Source organism: Dermacentor variabilis, chromosome 3 (genome assembly GCF_050947875.1).
Source record: "Dermacentor variabilis isolate Ectoservices chromosome 3, ASM5094787v1, whole genome shotgun sequence".
Lineage (NCBI taxonomy): Eukaryota > Metazoa > Arthropoda > Arachnida > Ixodida > Ixodidae > Dermacentor > Dermacentor variabilis.
This window is the reverse complement of record NC_134570.1, coordinates 162,136,059-162,155,503: the sequence shown is the minus strand read 5'-3', so window position 1 is coordinate 162,155,503 and position 19,445 is coordinate 162,136,059. Positions and strand designations below refer to the sequence as shown.

The following is a 19,445-nucleotide window of genomic DNA, read 5'->3' as shown; positions in this document are numbered from 1 at the left end:
CAATTAAGGCGCTTGGAGTAATTTTTAACGAACATGTATCCCGGAATGAGCAAATAGATCAGATTAGCTTAAAGCAGAGACGCGTGGTTGGTGCTTTAAATTGTTGTGGATATCTCTTGCCTCTTACCATAAAGCGACTTATTTATCAAGCTCTCTTCTATGCTCACTTGAACTACTGTGCTTTAATATGGGGAACACTACATTAACCAATTTGAATAAGCTAAAACCCTATTGAAAATTTGCCCGATGCTGGGCATAGTGGAATCCATCATCCATCATCATGGTGGATTATGGTAGTGGGTGGCATGCTGGGTGACGGGTGGCATGCTGGGTGACGGGTGGCATGCTGGGTGACGGGTGGCATGGTGGGTGCTGGGTGACATGGTGGGTGACGGGTGGCATGGTGGGTGCTGGGCGGCATGGTGGTTGCTGGGCACGGCGGGTGCTGGGCAGCATGGTGGTTGCTGGGCACAGTGGGTGCTGGGCGGCACGGTGGGTGATGGGTGGCACGGTGGGCACTGGGTTGGATATCATCGTGGGCGCAGCACGTCAAAGGCAAGTTGTGTGATGAATTGAAGGAGCAGCCATTGCCATTCGGAAGCTCATGACGGGTTATCTTTATGTGATGTTGAGTCTTGTGAAGTGTACAGTCTGTATATACATGTTGCCAAGATGCGGCTATTTTCATGCCATAACAAATCAATATGTAAAGCACCATACTACGTAGCATATCATCACACTTTATTGAAAAAGCATCACTGGACTTGTACTGTATTTACTTTTCCACTCGCTTGCTCTGGCGTCCTGCTTGTGTAAAAGAGAGCTCCAAAGGTGCTTTCGCAGGGAAGCAAGGTGGTTCTCCGGATGTGGTGCAGGTGGCATCATTGGATGGTCACTTATGTATTTCGCCAGGCAGTCTAAAAGGAGAGTGCAATAAATATAAGTAAATTGTTTTTCCAATGATTTCTAGCAATAAGTGAATGAAGGAAATCTGCTCTAATCACTTCAAAAAAAGTTTAACATAACAAAATGCAGCAAATGTCACACACAAACATGCTACCTAGGACGCAAGCCAGCACAGGTTTATTTGCAGTGAGTATGCATACAGATGCATCACATTGTTTTGCAGATGTACATGGAATTTTTGTATGTTTTTTTGCCAAAGCCACGCCTCTTCTCATCTGGAGGTTGGCTTAACTGCAAAATTTAGACACATGGGAGCTGTACTCAAAGCCTTATGGGGTGGATATTTGGCTTCTGATTTTGCATAATTTGTCTGCTCTTCAACCACCCAAATTCCTGTCAAATTCAGAGAGCCACAATTTGGCTACACTGTCTCTAACGCATGCAGGGGAGATGCAAGGTGCAAGCTGTCTGATTTGTCCATTCTATCATTTGTTAGCTTTACTTGTTGCTCGTGCAGTTGGTGAGGAAGTCGTAACTTTAGCATTTGCCATATAGGCATAAAAGATTTCATGTAAAAGCTGTATAATGGCTGGCTTGCAAGCTTTATTTAGCTGCAAATGATGGCAACTAATGTTTTAAAGTGAAGCTTTTTTTGCCTCTTCTCCCAACATTACGGGCGCTGCAGCTGCTATGGTCTTGTCATGCGTGCCGTTGGATTTCTTGCAACATTACTAGATGGCGCTCACCTCTGCACATCCTGACCGGCGCTGCTGCCCCAGCATTTCACCGTTAGTGTGTATTGCACGTGCTGTGCTGGTTTTAATTTCTATGCGAGAAAAATGCAGCTGCTGGGCTGTGATAGTGTAAACATTAGAATCGTCCTTAGTCTGAAGAGAGCGCTTTGAGCTGGAATCTCAACAGTGTGTTCGCCATGTATGTAGAAGGAGCCCATTAACACGCGCCAGCAAGGCGTGCACTCGACGTCGAGGACACCCAGACTTGAAAGAAGTGTCACACAGAACAGGAGCGTCTTCGCTACGCAGTGAAATGTAGTGCAGACCGCGAATTTATGTATACATTGTATACATACAATTACAATAGCTAATTGAAGTATGCACAGCCTCATAATTCAATTAAAGTTTAATATTTCTGCCATGATGCGGTGCGCCATGTGAGGCAATGACAACGCTCCATTCCTTCTCAGAGATTATGAACAATGACTCGCAACAACGCCTCAAGCAAACACATCTCCCTGTGTGTTCTGTGGGCTATGCAGACAAACAGAAGTGGTGCATGCAAGGTAATGCTTAACATCAACTCGCCACTTTCGTATTGGACTAAACACTGAAAAAATTACAAACTTGCCACTAACATCACCGTTAATTATTGTCAATCAAAGCAAACAATGTGTGCTTCGTGTACATCGATTCTCACAGTGCATGGGATCTGCCATTTTTTTTCTACTTTTCAATCTCCGTATTGCTACTTTGCTAAGGTAACCTACATCTTCAATGTAAAAAAAGCCCAAAGAAGCATCTTAACGTAATACAGAGCAATCTTTCATGCTCGTCTGTTTAAAAAAAACATATTTATGTAGGAAATGAAATCTTCGGCAGAGTGTTGATGCGACTACAAGAGTACCTGGTACTTTGATCCATAAAACAATTGAATCTTGGCAGAAGAATGCCAGTTACAGCCACACTATACAGTCCTTTCTAATCCAGGCTGGCGGAAAGCGCTGGAATTCCGCATGATGCCCAGCACCTTGCTTTTCTTGGCACCGACAAGAGGCATGAAAATTTTAGGATGCTTTGCGTAGAACAAGATCAGCTATGCAGATCAGAGCATACATGCGACTAATGTTCGAGGTGCTTTCTTTGTGTAGCAGTTCTTTCCTCATTCTTATGCTTAAATAAAATGAGATCACTGAAAGTATGCCGAAAGTGCTGATAGGCCATGTCTTACAAACTTCAATAATCAGAACATCTAAAATCAAGAAAGCGGCTGACAGATGGAATAGCACACAGTGGTATGAAGGTTATAAACATGGATGAGGTGCCTCAGAAAGGCTGACCAACTTTTGAGCTATCTTCGTCAAAAGTGGCCTGGTCATCCTTGCCATGTTAGTTTTAAAGGACTAGTAGGGTGACATCACGTGCAGTTGTTGTCAGTGGCAGCTGGTTGTAAAGGGAGAGACTTTAAAGAGAATGAGCGCTGTCGTCTGACGTCTGTAAGCATGGTTCCAAAGACGAGGGCACAAGACCGTGAGAATAGGAAGGCGGCGAGAAAAGAAACAAAAGAAAAGGAGAAAAAAAGAGATGCCAAGAGGTAAAAAAAGAAAGACAAGAAAAAGAAGGGCATGGGAGCGTGTTAAGGAAGTGAGGGGTTAGGGAGCATTCAGGAGTGTCATTGGCGGCATCTTTCTGCCGTTTTAGAAGAACTGGTCAGGCGGTCAGTGTGCGAGTACCTAACAAAAGGACCCCAAAAGATATCAGTTGAAAGAATGACTTGAGTAGCGTAGCAGCAACGCGTCGGGTAATGTTGAAGAAATTAAGATGGCAACAAGGAGTCTGGGATGCAATGTATGTGGTAGCTGGCAGGCAGAGGCATGGTGTTTTAGGGATGTCAGCCTCAGTAGCTCAACGCAGGTGTCGTCACAGTGGTATATAGAGCTGGTGATACCCTGTGTGACTGATGCGCAGAAAAACGTATCCTGGCATCTGGGATTTCTGATTGTGGTGGTGAGGGTGTTCAAAAAATATGATAGAAAACAGACAAAAGGGGGGAACTGAAAGTGGAATAACAAATAGGAGGGTTACATGAGCAAAAGCGGGCGGAGGCAGGTGTACATGGGAAAAGGGGTCATACAGTTGATATAAACATTAAAACACGAAAGAATATATTAAATTGAGTAGTAAGCAGGTAAAAATTAGAAACGGTGGAATAGGTGAGGTTAAGAATTAAGTTTAGCTGGTGGCACAATGTGTTTTGCGCCTTGGTTGATGACATGAGGCTTTCCGATTTAAGTTACAGCTTTAAAGTTTTTAAAGATTCTAAGTTGCTGTGTTAAATTGATTCCCATTGGATGTAGGCATTTAAACTTGTGTATGAGGTATGATTCCAGATATTTCCTCTAGCGAGGTGAGCGGAAATTTGTAGTCTATAGAGCCTTGCTTTGTCACATATGACATGTTCATTGAAGTGGCTGGCTACTCCTTTAGGTAAATTGTTTTGTATCTGCACGGTGACCGTTCAGTCTTTTATGATTTTTTTGTCCTGTCTCACCTATGTATTATTTGCTACAAGTGGCACATTCTAGACAGTAGACTACATTGCTTGATGTGCAGATGAAACTCGAAGTTACGTTGTTTGAGTAATTTGATGCTGTACTTATTACTGTAGTAGTAGATTAAATATGTTTGCATGTAGAGCACCCGGGCGGCCACAGGGACTGGTTCCTAACTTCGTTGTTGTTTTTAGTTTGGCACATACAAGAATATCCTTAATATTATAGTGTTGCATCTCAAGACTACTCTGGGCAGGGCGGGAAAAATCTTGTTTCTGGTTGCTGGTGAGAATTGGGTAGTATTTATTGAGGATGTTGTTCATGTTTGGGAGTGTGAGAATTTAGTAGTAAGAAGAGGCGCTGTTCTTGTGATCCTAGGGTGGGGCTTGAGCACGTCGGCTCAGTCAAGTTTGGTTGCATCGGTGCAGGCTTTCTGAAGGGCACTCTTTGGGTGGTTCCCGTTTGATAGGGTTTCTTTAGGGTGATCAAGTCTATCTATGTAGTCTTGGTTTTCAACACACATGTGACGTAGCCATGTGCTTGGCCTTTAAAGATGCCTTCTTTGCAATGTGGCTTGATGGTGGCTTGTATATTCTAGGTACTGTTGTTTGTCAAAAGGTTTCCATACAGCATTGTCATTAGTGTCCCAGTGTCAATGTATATTGTTTAGTCCAGAAAGTTTATGCGCTCCACTGAAGATTTTGATGCGAATTTTATTGTTGGCTGAAAAGAATTTAGAAATCCTACATATTTATCTAGGCTGTCTTGACCATGTCACCATATTATGAATATGTCGTCTATGTATCGTAGGTATGTGTGGGGCCTGTCAGTGCAGTGCAATAGGAAGTCTGTAGAATCCCCATAAATATGTTCGCATAAATATGTTTTCCCATGTACATCTGCTTCCGCCCGCTTTTGCTCATGCCACCCTCTTATTTGTTATTCCAGTTTCAGTTCACCCGCATATTTGTCTGTTCTTTATTCTATTTTTTCGAAACACCCTCACCAACATATTCCAAAATCCCAGGCGCCAGGATACCTTCTTCGGTGCCTCAGCCACACAGGGTATCGCCACTTCTGCATACCGCTGTGACGACACCTACGTTGAGCTACTGGGACTAACGTCCCTAGAAAGACCGTGCCGCTGCCTTCCAGCTACCCTATGCACTGCATTCCAGACTCCTTGCTGCCATCTTAACTCCTTCTAAATTATCCGACGCATTGCTGCTATGCTACTCAAGTCATTCTTTCAACTAATGTCTTTTCGGGTTGTTTTTGTTACTCGAGCACTGACCGCCTCACCGGCTCCTTTAAAGCCACAAGAACATGCTGCCAAAGACACCCCTGAATGCTCCCTAACCTCTTGCTTCCCTAACACCTTCCTATGCCCTTCTTTTTCTTTTCTTGTTCTTTCTTTCCCTCTTGGTCTCTTTTTTTCTCCTTTTCTCCCCGCCTTCCCACTCCCACTATTGTTCCTACGTCTTAGGAATCATGCTTACAGACATCAGGCGACCGCGCTCATTCTCCTTCAAGTCTCTCCCTTTACAACCAGCCACTCCTGACAACTGCATGTGACGTCACTCTACTAACACTTTAAAACCAACATGCCGAGGATGACGAGGCAGCCTTTGAGAAGATAGGTCCTCCTAACGAAACGTTGGCCACCCTTTCCGAGGCACTTTATCCCTGTTTATAACTTTTACATCCCAATAATCAGAATAGTGTTTTGAAATTGCATGGCTGTGAATGCTGCAGATTGTAAAGCAGCACATCAGTTGACCACAGTCAACACTTTCGACGGCAGTAGTTTAAAAAGCTTCTTTTAGACCATACAATTTGCCAAGCTGTGTCGGAACCCAATTTTCTTGAGAAGCATTATTTCAAAAAAGTGAAATGAAAGCTGCAGCGTGAAAAGCTACAATAACGCATGCCAAGTCTACATTAGAAATTTCAAAGACAATGAGGTGCTTAAATGTTCACTTCTGTTAAGACAATGAGCAGCAGGTGAATGCAAGCTATCAAGGTCCTGTCAAAATTAACCGCTCGTGTAGCCACCCGACTTTCTTGATTGTTTTTAATTGAAACTGATTATGGGGGAAACTTTGTGGGCGATTTTCGCCGGAAACCCATATCCCGAAATTATGTTGTGCTGTTTTTCATACCCACAGAGACATTTAAATTGTGTGTCGAGACACAGTGCATATACAGCAGAAGAAAAAGATATAATATATAGGCACTTGCCTCATTCTTGCTTTGGCATTTCTTGTCGCTCTGTATACATCATGTAATGCTAACTCATTCAGATAACTTGTAGATATGCAGTTATGTTTCTCAAATGAGGTGACTGTTGACTTACTCTTCAAAGCAGCCACTTTCTCCGGTGTTGCCGGAAGCTTCCAAGATGCGCGGCACATTGTCCGGCAGGCCTGTCCAGTCAGGCTGCTTTCACCTGCTTGCACTGGTGTCCACAGGTGCCATGCCACCTCTAATGGGCACTTTCCGTCGGAAGCAGACTTGAATATGTAATGCCACTTGTTGAGTTGCATCACAAATCCCACACCAATCTGTACCTGCAATAGATATGAAGTGTTTTTTTCCTGAGCAGTATTCTTAACACTAAAACGCACTTGTATAAAACAATATGATATAGGTTAATTAGATCCGTCAATTTCTGATGCAACTCTATAATTTCCTATTTCTGCCCCTCGAACAAGTTTAAAAAAAACTGGGGTTAAACCCAACCTCACCAAGAAATTCATTTTTGTGTAAAGGATTAAACTAATAAAATTTTCCCATTTTAAGGGCAGCAAACACTCATATTTCGTACAGTCTAACCTTGCAATAATGAAATTAACAGAGAAAGCGAAACAATTGATTCAAATAGGCGCACCGCCATGCAGAGAACAGTGCAAGAACGAGTGACGTCAAGGCCTCCAAGATTGCAGTGTCACACGGAGAACAGTGAAGCACGTTACCTAGAGACCTACGCGCGCCAGTCTCCAAAATCCACCACCATCACACACTACATGGCCTTGTTCTAAAGAACATTGGAGACATGCCTTGAAAGTAAGATTACCCTTGCATGGTTTAAAACAAGTGAATTCCCTTGTGGGCTCTGAAAACCACTCGCACCACTCACTCATCTCAGCAGTTATATTTTCGTCATGACTAAACTGCAGCGACGAATGCGCCAAGTCCCGTCACAACTTCAAACTTCAGAACTCAGTGTGCACGCTCCTTTTACTGCGACCAGGTTTGAAATGTTTGTTGTAACAGTACAGCGCTAGTACAGCGGCAGCGGAATTCTCTTTAGGGACAATTGCACCTTCTACATCTTTTTGTAGGTTTTTGCGCAATATGTGCGTTGCTGTTTTTTGTCATTAAGCCCTTCAGTTGATGTCTAGCGCCCGTTCAGACTGTGTCTCTTTGTGTGTGTGTGTGCCCTTGCACTTGTCATGATGTCCAAGTTCAGCTACCACCAACTAGAACTAACTTTTGCATTAATCAGAAGTACATATTAGCACGCTTTATAAAAAGCCAAAGGATTAGCACTATGCTGACCGGAAATGAGAAATGGTAAGAATATTCTGGCTGAAAACAACATTTCATGTTTATCAACACTGACGGGCAAGTAATTAAGAAAGTTGGTGTACGTTAATGTTTACTTTTTGAGTGATACAAGGGACAGAAAGAAGACAACAAGACACAAAAGCTACTAATTCAACATTAATTTTGGTGCAAAAATTTAAGATAATATTTATACTGCGTGTGCCCTTGCACTGCACAAGCGATCTTTTAAGACAAAGGGCACAAGTTGCAATACAAATGTACAAAATCATGATAAACAGTACTTGCATAAAAATAGAACAAATAAGCACGGAGTGATCACTATTCCGTGTCATTTAGAGAGTATTCCTCTTTGTAATGCAATCATAATGAGCACTGGCTGACAGATGTCCCTCTTTTTTAAATGGTATGCCTCAGTAATATTGTTGATCAATCGGTTGCCTTAAGTAAACAAAAGAGATGAACAATCTAAATCTGGCGTACATCACCAGTTGTGTCAATGCATTGTCAAGTGGGACGAGCATGCTTGTCCCTTGAGTGAATAATGGTGCTCTCCTGGGCACATGCTTATACAGCGGCCAGTCTGCCCCATGTACAAGACCGTCTATTCTTAGTACGAAGATGGTGCAGAGTGGCCGAACTCCGCGGATTGCCAGCGCGCATTGCATGGCTGTGCAACGGAGCTAAGCGGCGCAGGCGCACAGGGGCTTAGAGGTGGGACTTCATGTCATGTGTCATCCGCTAAAGCATGGCGTGCTCCCGCACTTTAGCAGATGACACGAAGCTCCACATCCCCCCTGCGCCATGCACGCTGGCACTCCGCGGGGCGTGGTCACGCTGAGTCGTGTTCGTGCCAAGAGTTGACGACCCTGTGCATTTGACCAAACATACACATGAACAGAGGCATAGAATACACTACTAATGACGGACACAAGACATATTTAGTGGTAATTTATACAAATCTCCTTTGCCTGGACGCCTTTCTCAATGCGCTTGTGGAATGCTATGCACACATATTTCGAGAGAAAAAATAAAGTAGGCAGGTATGCCGCACAGTCCACAAGTGAACTGAGAAAAGCGAGCAGGCAAGCGAGGTACGCTTGGTTAAACATACCACGAAATATGTCTAGTGTGTGTTAGGGGCAGTGTACTGCATTCCAATGTTAGGAAGCTGACAGGCCAGGAACTAAATATGTACCAAAGAAATCACCACATTTTACTGAGAAGACCGGCATGCTCGTCTGACTTGGCCGTGCATTGCCGCGATACGGCTTTAGGCCAGATTAAATTAGTTTATCTGTTTCCACCCACGGTGAAAAATTGACAAGAGAAATCAGAGAGGCATGCCACAAGACGTGTGAGCAAGCCCCCATTATGAATGCATGAAAAAAGGCGTCCTTTCTAGATGACAAGGGATAGAAATTAGTCTGACTATTCACCTTTTTTTACGCAAATACTGTTTATTGTGATTTTTTGCCTTTGTATTACAACTCACATTTTCCTTCTGAAGGAACTTGTGCACAATATAAGCACACATTCAGTGTTATTTTTATTCCTTGTATCAAAATATTCAGTCATCACTGGTCATGTTGTATGGTCTCCCTTCCTTCACTGTGTAAATTTTGTCCTCAAGTTATATGAACTGACTGGCAAACTCAAAACGACACTACAAATTTCACCTAGAGGATACGGCTGGTTCTCAGAAAATGCACCAATACGGCGACAGGTGTCTGTTGGCACACTGTAGCCATAATGGGTGGAAGCTACCTTTGACATTGCTGCAATACATCAGTTGTCACATGGCTACAACCCTTAAGAAACAACAGAAATGTAAGTGCACAGCAAAAACAAGCAGGTTCATCAACCACAAATTTGACTTCAGCAGCCAGAACATAGACAGTTTCATGTAGCTAAAGCATTAGCTAATATGTGGAAAATACATGCACAAGCACCCTTAGCTTGAGATACCTGCATACCAACATAAAACCATGAGTTGCAGTGCATATGATGCTTGTTCTTGACACTAGTATTTTGTGAAAAATACTTTTTGGATTACTTACCATGCTTTCAATTCATTTGCCCAGTAATCAAAGGCTTTTGACAGCATTACACTTTGTACTTGCTAGTTGAAAATATTCTCACGTGAACAGCACCAAGCAGAATAAATAGAAAACTGCCCACTGTGCTAACCAAATATGTGGAGAGACCCAAAGTAATAGAATTATTTCTGGACCGCTGTAGACTTAGAGCTTGTTGGCTGATAGTCACTATTAAAATTACACCACTGCCAAACAGATGTTCTGTGTGGTGCTGTTGAAATCAAGTTCACTTGATGAGCAACATAGCAATAACCAGCAAATGTTTAGCAATAGCGAGCAGGCAATCTTGCATGTGCAAAACTGCATGCTTATTTAATGATAGTGCATCAATAGACTGAACTATGTACCAACTATGTGGTCTATGCAGTATAGACAAAGTCGAAAACGATGCAACTGGACACAGACTCTGCCACAATGCCTACTTGCATGAATGGGTATAGCTTAAGAAGAATATAAATAAATGTAGAGAAAGAAAGCAAGCTTACTAGAAAACTCTTCACTGCTGTAGTACTTACAGCACAGTGAATACTGGCCTTCATTTACCATTTAAAGAAATTCAAGCTCGTGTCTATTGTTCTGGGAACTTGAGAAATAATTGTGAAAAAATGGAGAAGGTTAGGCTAGTTGGCGTTGACACAGCTCCTGTGACATAGTTACTAGCACAAACAAGGCGTACGGAATAAAGGTCGGACTAGCCAAAGCGGTAGACTTCAACTGACAAGCTTTATTCAGAAGAAACATGCAAACAGGCCACCGCATGCTCAGTTAATGTGGAGACAGATGCATAAACGAATGTACCACATAGGGGATAACGAAATGCACATAGAAGCTGATAAGCATCCACAAGAAGCCATTACAAAGCATTCACCAGATTTTTCTGAAGACACAACACTTATTTATTAGCTGGTACCAGTGATGGAGTGCTTATGCATTCATCAGCAGCTTTCGAAATGCAAAACACCTCAAACATTTCCCTATATAACTGCCTGGCAAACTGACTGAGCACTTGTGTGCTATGAAAACATGGGGAGCACTTATGGGTACTTTAACAGTGATCAGCCAAGTAGCCAGCGCCTGTGAGAGCATTTACAGCATTCCGGTACTCCCCAAGCCACTCATTCAGGCACCTGTTTGTTCAATATACCACTTTCCGCAGGGAAGTGCAATGTAGCATACCACCACTACATTTCAGTTAACAAAGCAGGTGACATGCTCCTTAGTGCATGTACTTTGACGCCCGGCAATGTTTACCAACTTGCATATTCTTGTGAGCATTAGCGGTGCCGAAAAAATGCCTACACCAAACTTGTTCGCCACCTTTCTTCTAGGCGGTGGGACACCCTGTGTATGTATGGCAGAGCTGCACGGCTACCACTGGGACATGCGTTACTGCACGTCCAGTGGGCAATGTGGTAGTGCTAATGACTTTCTTGTTGTGCTGGCTTTGCTGTTAAAAACATTGTGGGTGTTTTCGAACAGTGTTCAGTAGGACTCAAGTTCACACATGAGTTGCCAGAAGATGATCACCTGCAATCATTCGATATTCGTATAATTTTAAATCATACTTTCCTTATTATATATACTCTCTTAGGAAAACGAAGCCCTTGCTCGACTACCGTTTGACATACTCCATGTTAAAGGATGCATAGCTCCTAGCTGCCCGAGAGCTGTTCTGGTTAAATCTTGTGCACCAGGTTTCCTGCAGCGCTCAGCAACAAGCGAGCCATTTATGTAGGGCCGGGTATCTCGATAACACTTTGGTGTCAACTACTGGGAGCCTCATTAAAGAGGTAAAAACAGATCTGGCAGCTGCTCGGTGCAATAACGCACGTCCCAGTGGGCGCCCTGTGGCTGTGCCATCTGTACATGGGGTGTCCCATCACCTAAACAATGTGGCAAACCAGTGCAGTGTAGGTGTTTTCTTCAGCGCCACTAGAGCTCGCAAGAATGTGCAGGTTGGTAAGCAACGCCGGGAATCAGGGTACATGCACTAAGGAGCATGTCACCCACTTTTTTAACTGCAATGTGGGGGTGGTATACAAGATTTCACTTCCCTGTAGAAAGTGCTGTATTGGACAAAAGGGCAGGTTCTTGAATGAGAGGCTTAGGGAGCACCGGAACGCTGTAAACTCTAGCAGGCACTGCCCATTTGGCTGACCACTGCCGAAGATGTGCTCGTAAATGCTACCTGTGTTTTCAAAACAAGCAAGTGCTCAGACGGTTTGGCAGGCAGTTAGATAAGGAAATATTAGGTGTTTGGCATTTCAAAGGCTGATGATGAATGTGTAAGCACTCCTTCACTGGAACTCACTGATAAAGGAGTGTTTGTTGTACCTTGAGAAGAACCTGCTGAATGCTTTGTAATGGTTTGTTGTGGGCAGTATTGGCTTTGTTGCGCATTTGGTTTCCTCCCATGTGGAACATTTATTTATGCATCTGTCTGCAGATATTTTTGAGCATAAGGTGGGGCCTCATTGCGTGTTTTCTGAATAAAGCTTGTAAGTTGAAGTCTAGTGCACTGTCTTGTCCAACTTTTTTCAATTAGTCTTGTTCGTGCAAGTAAACCTCACAATAATTGTAATACCAATGTTAAACAATGGTAAGCATGCTGCATGCTTAGACCTGTGACATATTTGGCCCATTACACTTTTAATCCTTACGTGTGCAGAAACTGCACAAGCGTGTAGCCTAAACGAAAAAAAAAGTGGATATAAAAGGTGTAACACAGGAAAGTTTCAAATCAATAAAACAAAATAACAAGAGGTAGATATAATGTGTACTAAGCAAAATAAAATGTAACGTGCAGCCAAGTGATTGATGCAAGAAAAAATAAACCTCAAGACATGTTAGGTCTAGTTTTAAAGTGAACAAGGTAATGGTTACATAATGTCTACAGACACAAATAAGCAGCAAGTTGAATAAAGTTGAGCAGATATTTAGCCTATTTAGTAAGCACTGCTGAGTAATATGTCCATAAACTTATTGACGAATGATACCGAGATCCTACTTTTGCAAACACATACACTTCAGTCATACCTGACCAGACCATCCGATTACACACAGTGCTGCTGCAGCCATAGCTCCTCCCTGACGTGGACACTGTTGTTGGTCACGGCCTTGCCCCTGCAAGATAGGTTCTGTGTTAACTTATAGCAGTGGCACTTTAAAGAAGTCATTGTGAACACATGCAAGGAGCACAGAAAAAGTCACAAAAACAATGTTTGCACCACTGCAGGGTGGGAACAGAGCACAAGGTCAAAGTTACTGATGAATATTGTGATAATAGGGACCTCTTCATGACAATAAAATTTTTAAGACCTACAGCTACAGTACATTACAAACAAATGTTTGTTTACGTAACAATTCATTTTTTTTCTATCAGTTAAGCAACTTTCCCTTGTCATCTCTAGTTATGTCAAAGTTATGTCAAAACACCTTGTCTCAAAACGTAAGCTGTAGTAGTAGCAAGCCGTAATTGCTTAAATTTTTTTGCCCGAACCCTATGAGGGAGATTTTGTGCGCGACGGCTTTGAGCGAGAAAACGGGCCGTCGCGCGAACATATCGCTCGTTCTTTGTCGCCTGGTGCTGTAAATCTAGAATTCGTCGCTCGTCGCCCAGAAGTGCTATGAGCGAACAGACAATAGCGCGAAGCCGGAATTGTACATCAGTCGAGTACTACCGCTTGTTGCACGGAACAAGCAAACGACTATTTTGATACGTGCAAGGTTAAGAACCTACTGCAAGACTTTAAAGAAATGTTTTACGCTGCTCCTTTGAGTAAAACACAGCAAACTAAATTAATAAAGCACACTTTTGGCGCGTATTTGCTGCCCTCATACCGGCAACACCGGGGAGACGGCTCTCAATGTCGTCGCTCGCATAGGGTACGACTTGTACGGAACGAGCTAACGCGACACCCATCTACATCGCGTCTCTGTCGCGCGCAAGACCGCTCGCATGGGGTACGACTTGTAGGGAAGGAGCGAGCGCGACAACCATCTACATCGCGTCGCTGTCGCGCGCAAGATCACTTGCATGGTGTTTATACTTTTTCCCAATAACTGCTCACAAACCGACAACCGCGTAAACAGACATTATTTTCAACCTCGAAGCATAAGTAAGAGAGGAAACGTCATTGCAGTAAGAATAGGTAAAGAGGCAGATGAGTCTTTATTATCCAACTTTAGCAGAAAAGTGGCAGCTCGCGCAAATGAGGACTGTTGCCGAACCTAATCCCTCTCACCGGAAGGAAGCGCTCACCAAGACTTTCAATTTAGCATTAAGCCAATAAGCTTGCGCAAGCAAATTATGTCAAACAACGCTCAGCAAGCATCGGCACAGTCAATGTCGTCGCGGGAGTTCGATTTCTTACGCTCGCAAGGCACTCTAGGCACACACGAGAAGCAAGCACAGCATGCGTGTACTCACCTTTTAAATGGTACGATGCGGTCGAAAAGCGCCCTCCAAGTTGCCGGAGCTGCAAAGTTATTCCCGCATACATGCAGTTGCGTAGTGGACGACCTGCGGAACGCTAATAATGCGCATCATTTCTTTGCGGCGCCCACCGAACTCTCCACAACCACCACGGACAAAGGGAACGCACTCCATGGCATGAAAATCGTTGGTCCACGTTTGCCTGGCGCACCACGCATACCGCGAGTTTGCAGCGAGACACGAGCTATCTTCTGGCACTTTTGTGCACGCGAACTATGTCACAATTCATTAGAGCAAACGCAAAAACACGATCAAACAAACACATCGTAGCAACTCGTACGACCGACAGCACATGTAAACAAGAGAACAAGATTGGTGGATGGATACTATGAGCAACCACTTTGAAACGGGATGGTGGGTGGCGCTACCTGTGAAATTGGGAGTTTGGTTGGCCTCCGCTATGACTAAAATAATAACCAGCACACACTCGCTTTGTGCCTTGTTGCGCCCAACTGCATATAGATGTTGCAATACATAAACAACCATCGCACAGTTTATATTATCCGCTATACTTTAGCGTAGAAAGAAATTCTATGACGTGTTTTCGATTTCCAGGAGCTTCCGTCGCATGCGGGCAGTAAAAAGATGGCCTTCGAGATTCGCGTATGCCATTCTTAGGAAGCCTTCTCTGGGCTGTAATTTGAAGAAATATATATAAGAAGGTTTAGTAAACAAGAAAAAAAAAGGTGTAGAAAGTGAGGGGGTGGAGCCCCTAGCCCAGAACTCCACTGGCTTGTGCGGTCCGCCGTGCCTGGTCGAGGCTGGCGAGCCAAGTCTCCCATTGCTCCCTTCCGGAAAGTTTGCCGCCTACTTTCAGCTGTTTTGAAGCCCATCCATGCCCACCCACGACGCCTTGCGCTACTGCCCGTGCAACCTGCGCCGTCACTTCGTTTTAAACGACTTGTTGCTTTCGTCACCCTCTACTGTAGCAATAGAAATTGTTGACATGATCTCGGAGGTACACGTCCAGTGTGCGATGTTTCCGTGCGCGTTGTAACTTATTCAGTCAGAAAGCATCAAATCTACGAGAATTAATCGCTCGTGTGGCGCGGGTTACACCCGTGTCATCCGCATTGCTTTCGTTTTGGTGTGGTGAATGTGTGCGTATTGCGCTCCTGTCGTGCATGCCTTCTGTATTTATCGTGCGGCGCACGAATATTCCTGGAAAAAACCGCATGTCTCTGCCGCGTGAATGTGTCCTATGTGGTGGTGCCAGAAATGTGCGGCGGTGTACAATATGTTCGCAGCCAAGTGCTACCGTGCATTCCAGCGAATAGACGCGGCTGCTTATGCACGGTTTTATTCAGTGTTTCTTCATTAGCTTTGTGATTTACTTGCGTCTGCGATAGAATCCACAAGGTACCGCAGTTGAAGAAGACAGCAGGAATTCATGTCGCAACTAGCGAAATTTCTGTTGTACGACAGAAGTTCCTCACGTTTCCGTAGTTGACAGACATTCCTGACGTTACGACAGAAATTCTGATGTCGCAACAGAAGCATTCTGTCGCGAAGGCCAAGATCTCTGAAGTCGCAACAGAAACGTTCTGTCGCGACAACAAGAGTTCTGAAGTCGGAACAACAACTTTCTATCATGACAGCGACTCTGACATTACGACAGCAATTCTGACGTCGCAACAGAAACATCCGGTCGCGACGGCCAAGAGTTCTGAAGTCGCAACAGAAGCGCTTTCCGTCGCTGCCCTTTAAAATTGCTTGTCAGTTTCGCATCGGTGGTGTGCACTGTACTTTTCTCTTGCGCGGTATTCAACCGTGCTTCTCTCAAGCCGCCAATGCTGATAGCACCGACACCGGTATTAAAGTCGACGTGGCCAATTGTTATAATTGTGCCGTGACGACGCGGCACCTACCCGCCTCCTCAAAATCGGCCGCTGATCAAAATCATACCATCTGCGGGAATGGCTGCGTATTCGTTTTGTTTTATTTGGTAAGATGTGGCACACAAGCCTGTGGACTTACATGTGCGGTTACACTGTCACATTAGTTAATTTCCCAGAATTATTGCAGACGCTTATGCGAAGCGGAAAAGAAGTTTTTGGTTGTTCCACAAAGTTGCGTGAAAACTTGTCTCGCTCGGGTCTCATTAATCTGGTACAGCGCTGCCGTGAGAAGCCAGTATACTGTCAGAATGAAGACTCATCCACGAGTGTTTATGTAGCTATTCTGCGTTGAGCACACGAATTATGTGCGCGCTCAAAAGTGTAAAGAGCGAGAGACAACTGTCGAAATTAGCAGTAACAACCCTAACAATGTCCCCGGTCGCCGTTGTCTATTTCTGAATTTCTTATTCAATATGCATATCGTACAGCAAAATCGATGTTCTATCACTCCACGATGTACTACCTGTCGATCGTAACAACACTTGTGCTCTTCTAGAGATGTGGCAGCTGACGCGGTGGAGGGAACCCACATCTTGGCTTTTAAAATACAAATGTAAACAGCAACGGAGACAGTGGTTTTTACTGTTGACACAGCCAAAATGTACGCTGAGAGATAACAGCGCCGTGGTGCAGTGGTAAGATGCGAGGCTCGTGATCCTTAGGTCCCAAGTTCGAATCCCGGTTGAGGAAATATTTTTTTATACTTTTTTTTTGTACTAAGAAATTTACATTTTCCTTAAAGAGGTCTCTCAATTTTAAATTAAATATTGATCAGGTTGTGTTTTTAAAGTGGGACATGACGTCACATTGTGACTAATTTTGTCTTATTTGCCTTCTTCAATAAGTGTCCTGTTCCTGCTTGACAGTAAAATGCCTCTAGTGGGGTTGAAATATCATAGCAATCAAGCTGTAGAAATCGTGCTATAAAGCAAAATTTTTCTTCACTATGTGTTTCACGAACCACCGAGTACACCCACCATTCACCCAGCATGCACACCATTTACCCACCATTTACATTTGACCCAGTACGTACATGCAGTATTCACCCAGCACATCCACCATTCACCCACCATTCCCACAGTTCACCCAGTATGTACCCACCATCCTCCCAGCACGCCCAGCATTCACCCACCATTTACACTGGTCACCCAGTAGTCATCCCACCATCCACCCACTACACCCACCATTCACCCAGCCCGCCCACCATTGAGACAAGTCACCCAGTATGTATCCCACCAATACATCCCACCATCTACCACTGTACCCACCATCCACCCATTATACCCACGATGAATTCCACCATCACCACCAAGTTTTCCATCATGCCCAGCACATTTTACATCATGCCCAGCATAAAATTCATGATGGGCAATGCTGGGATTTTCAATAGGGAAATGCTTTATAAGAGAGCTATTAGGGCAATAGAGAACCTACCATACATTGAACACACCAGCCATCATTTTGTGAAGCATAAAATTGTTACGGCGAACAATATATACAAATGCAGGCTGCTACAATCCTACATTAGTGCAACTCGCAGGAAGTTTGACACATTTCTCACACTTGCAAATCTCTAACCTACTCAAAGTATTTACTTCCATCGGCATAAACCCCCCTGGAAAACTCCATTCTCACGCACTATTTACGGAACGCAAAGGCTTCGCCACACATTACCAAGCACTCTAAACGCATATGAGCAGCGCGACACTGAAATCAAAACACTAAACCCCACCAAAGTAGTTCGCTTCTTTTTGTAACAGCGCATTCCTTAAATTGTATTGCTTTATATCATTGTTTTCACTAAGCATAAAAGTGCGATGCCAATTTGTCTTCTCTTGCTTCATTATATGCAAAAATGATCCTGTATGTATTTTCTTGTATATTTCACTGTCATTGCTCCTACAGGGTGGACGGTGCTTAGTCATGCTGCAGTATTCGCAGCTTTTTCGCCATGTCCCCTTTGTGACAGATGTTTTTGTTTGGTGAAAAAAGAAACTGACCGAGCGACCGACCGACCGACCCATCGACCGACGCCGAGTTAAACGCCGTGTTATCGCGTTGAACATTGAAGTGGATTTCATGCCCGAAATGGTATTCATGCCATTTACTGATTGCGTTGATGGTAAATAAGGTGGAAAGGGAATAAAACCAATTGAAAAATACAATGTGTAGCCCCCCTTATTATATCTATTATTGCCATTAGCTTTGTTTGCCCACTTCAGTCGTTTGCAGTTTATCAATATGTCTATCTCCGTTGCGAACGGTCTATCGTCGTCATTACACCTTCGTGTGCTGACTCTCCTCATGCCACCATCGTCACAACTTCTATGTCTAAGTATGTGCTCGTTGTTGTGATGCCGTTGAGGTCGTTACATTGCGGTCGCTCCTGATTTGTCAGCCGGCCCCTGTCATGCCGTCGTTTTCACGCCATCGTCGTCATACAGTCGGCGTGTATTCGCTGTCACAGCGCCGCCGCGACATTCAGTGGTTCCATTGTTGTCATTTCAGCTTAGTCATCTAACTCTCATCATGCAGTCGTCGTGATGTCGTCGTCACGTCATCCTCACCACGTAGTGGTCGTCAAGACGTTGTGTTGCCAACGTCATCACGCGGTCAGTTCGCCATCGTAATCACTTCAGTAAAGTCCTCCCATTTTCATCATGCCATGCTCTTCATAACGCCTCCATCGTTCAACTGACGTCGATCTTTGTCATTCTATTGAAATCATACTGTCGTCAATTAATCACGATTACGCCTCCATTGCCACGTAGTCATCTTCAGACAGTCGCTCATTCATCCGTTGTAAAGCAGTCGCTATCGCGCGTCCGTTATCAGATCGTCGTCACGTCATCGCCGTGTCGCCTTCGTCATCACACAGGTTTTATACAGTTTGTTCTCGCGCTGTCATCATCATACGCCCATCATCATCCCATTGTATTCACACCTTTCTCACGTCATCGTCGTCCGTGCGCCGTTGTTGTACAGTTGTCGTGGTCGCTTCCCCATGGTCATTCTACATTTGACATCCCAGTTCGCTCATGCCGTCATCGTTATTAGACGTCGTCGCCACACAGTCATCGTCACGCAGAATTTTACCGTCGTTATCGCTTCAGTAACTTCCTTCTACTGTCGTCATGCCGTCGTTGGCAAATCTCCTTCTTCAGTACATCGACGTCATTCCTTTGTCATTCTGC

General features: G+C 44.1%; 1 protein-coding gene across 2 annotated transcripts; it reads right to left on the bottom strand.

Annotated features, from left to right (window-relative positions):
• Window positions 1-720: 720 nt before the first annotated feature.
• On the bottom strand, window positions 721-14,526 carry LOC142576480 (uncharacterized). Of its 2 annotated transcripts, none has more exons than XR_012826855.1 (4): window positions 14,288-14,526; window positions 12,882-12,981; window positions 6,549-6,762; window positions 721-917 (listed from the first exon to the last, which is right to left on the bottom strand). XR_012826855.1 is itself a non-coding variant. In XM_075686624.1 (4 exons), exons 2-4 carry the CDS (start codon window positions 12,934-12,936, stop codon window positions 742-744), a joined length of 432 nt encoding a protein of 143 aa, XP_075542739.1. In that variant the 5' UTR covers window positions 12,937-12,981; window positions 14,288-14,526; the 3' UTR covers window positions 721-741. The 2 variants fall into 2 exon arrangements, 1 of the variants encoding a protein (XP_075542739.1); XM_075686624.1 differs by having other exon boundaries at window positions 12,895-12,981.
• Between the last annotated feature and the right edge of the window lie 4,919 nt (window positions 14,527-19,445).

Bases quoted from the DNA above. Each gene is read 5' to 3' on its own strand.
- LOC142576480 (XM_075686624.1), bottom strand. From the start codon at position 12,936: ATGGCTGCAGCAGCACTGTGTGTAATCGGATGGTCTGGTCAG. The intron at 6,763-12,894 runs GTATGACTGAAG...TATCTATTGCAG, and splicing joins TAATCGGATGGTCTGGTCAG to GTACAGATTGGTGTGGGATT. The intron at 918-6,548 runs GTAAGTCAACAG...CTCTCCTTTTAG, and splicing joins GAAAGTGGCTGCTTTGAAGA to ACTGCCTGGCGAAATACATA.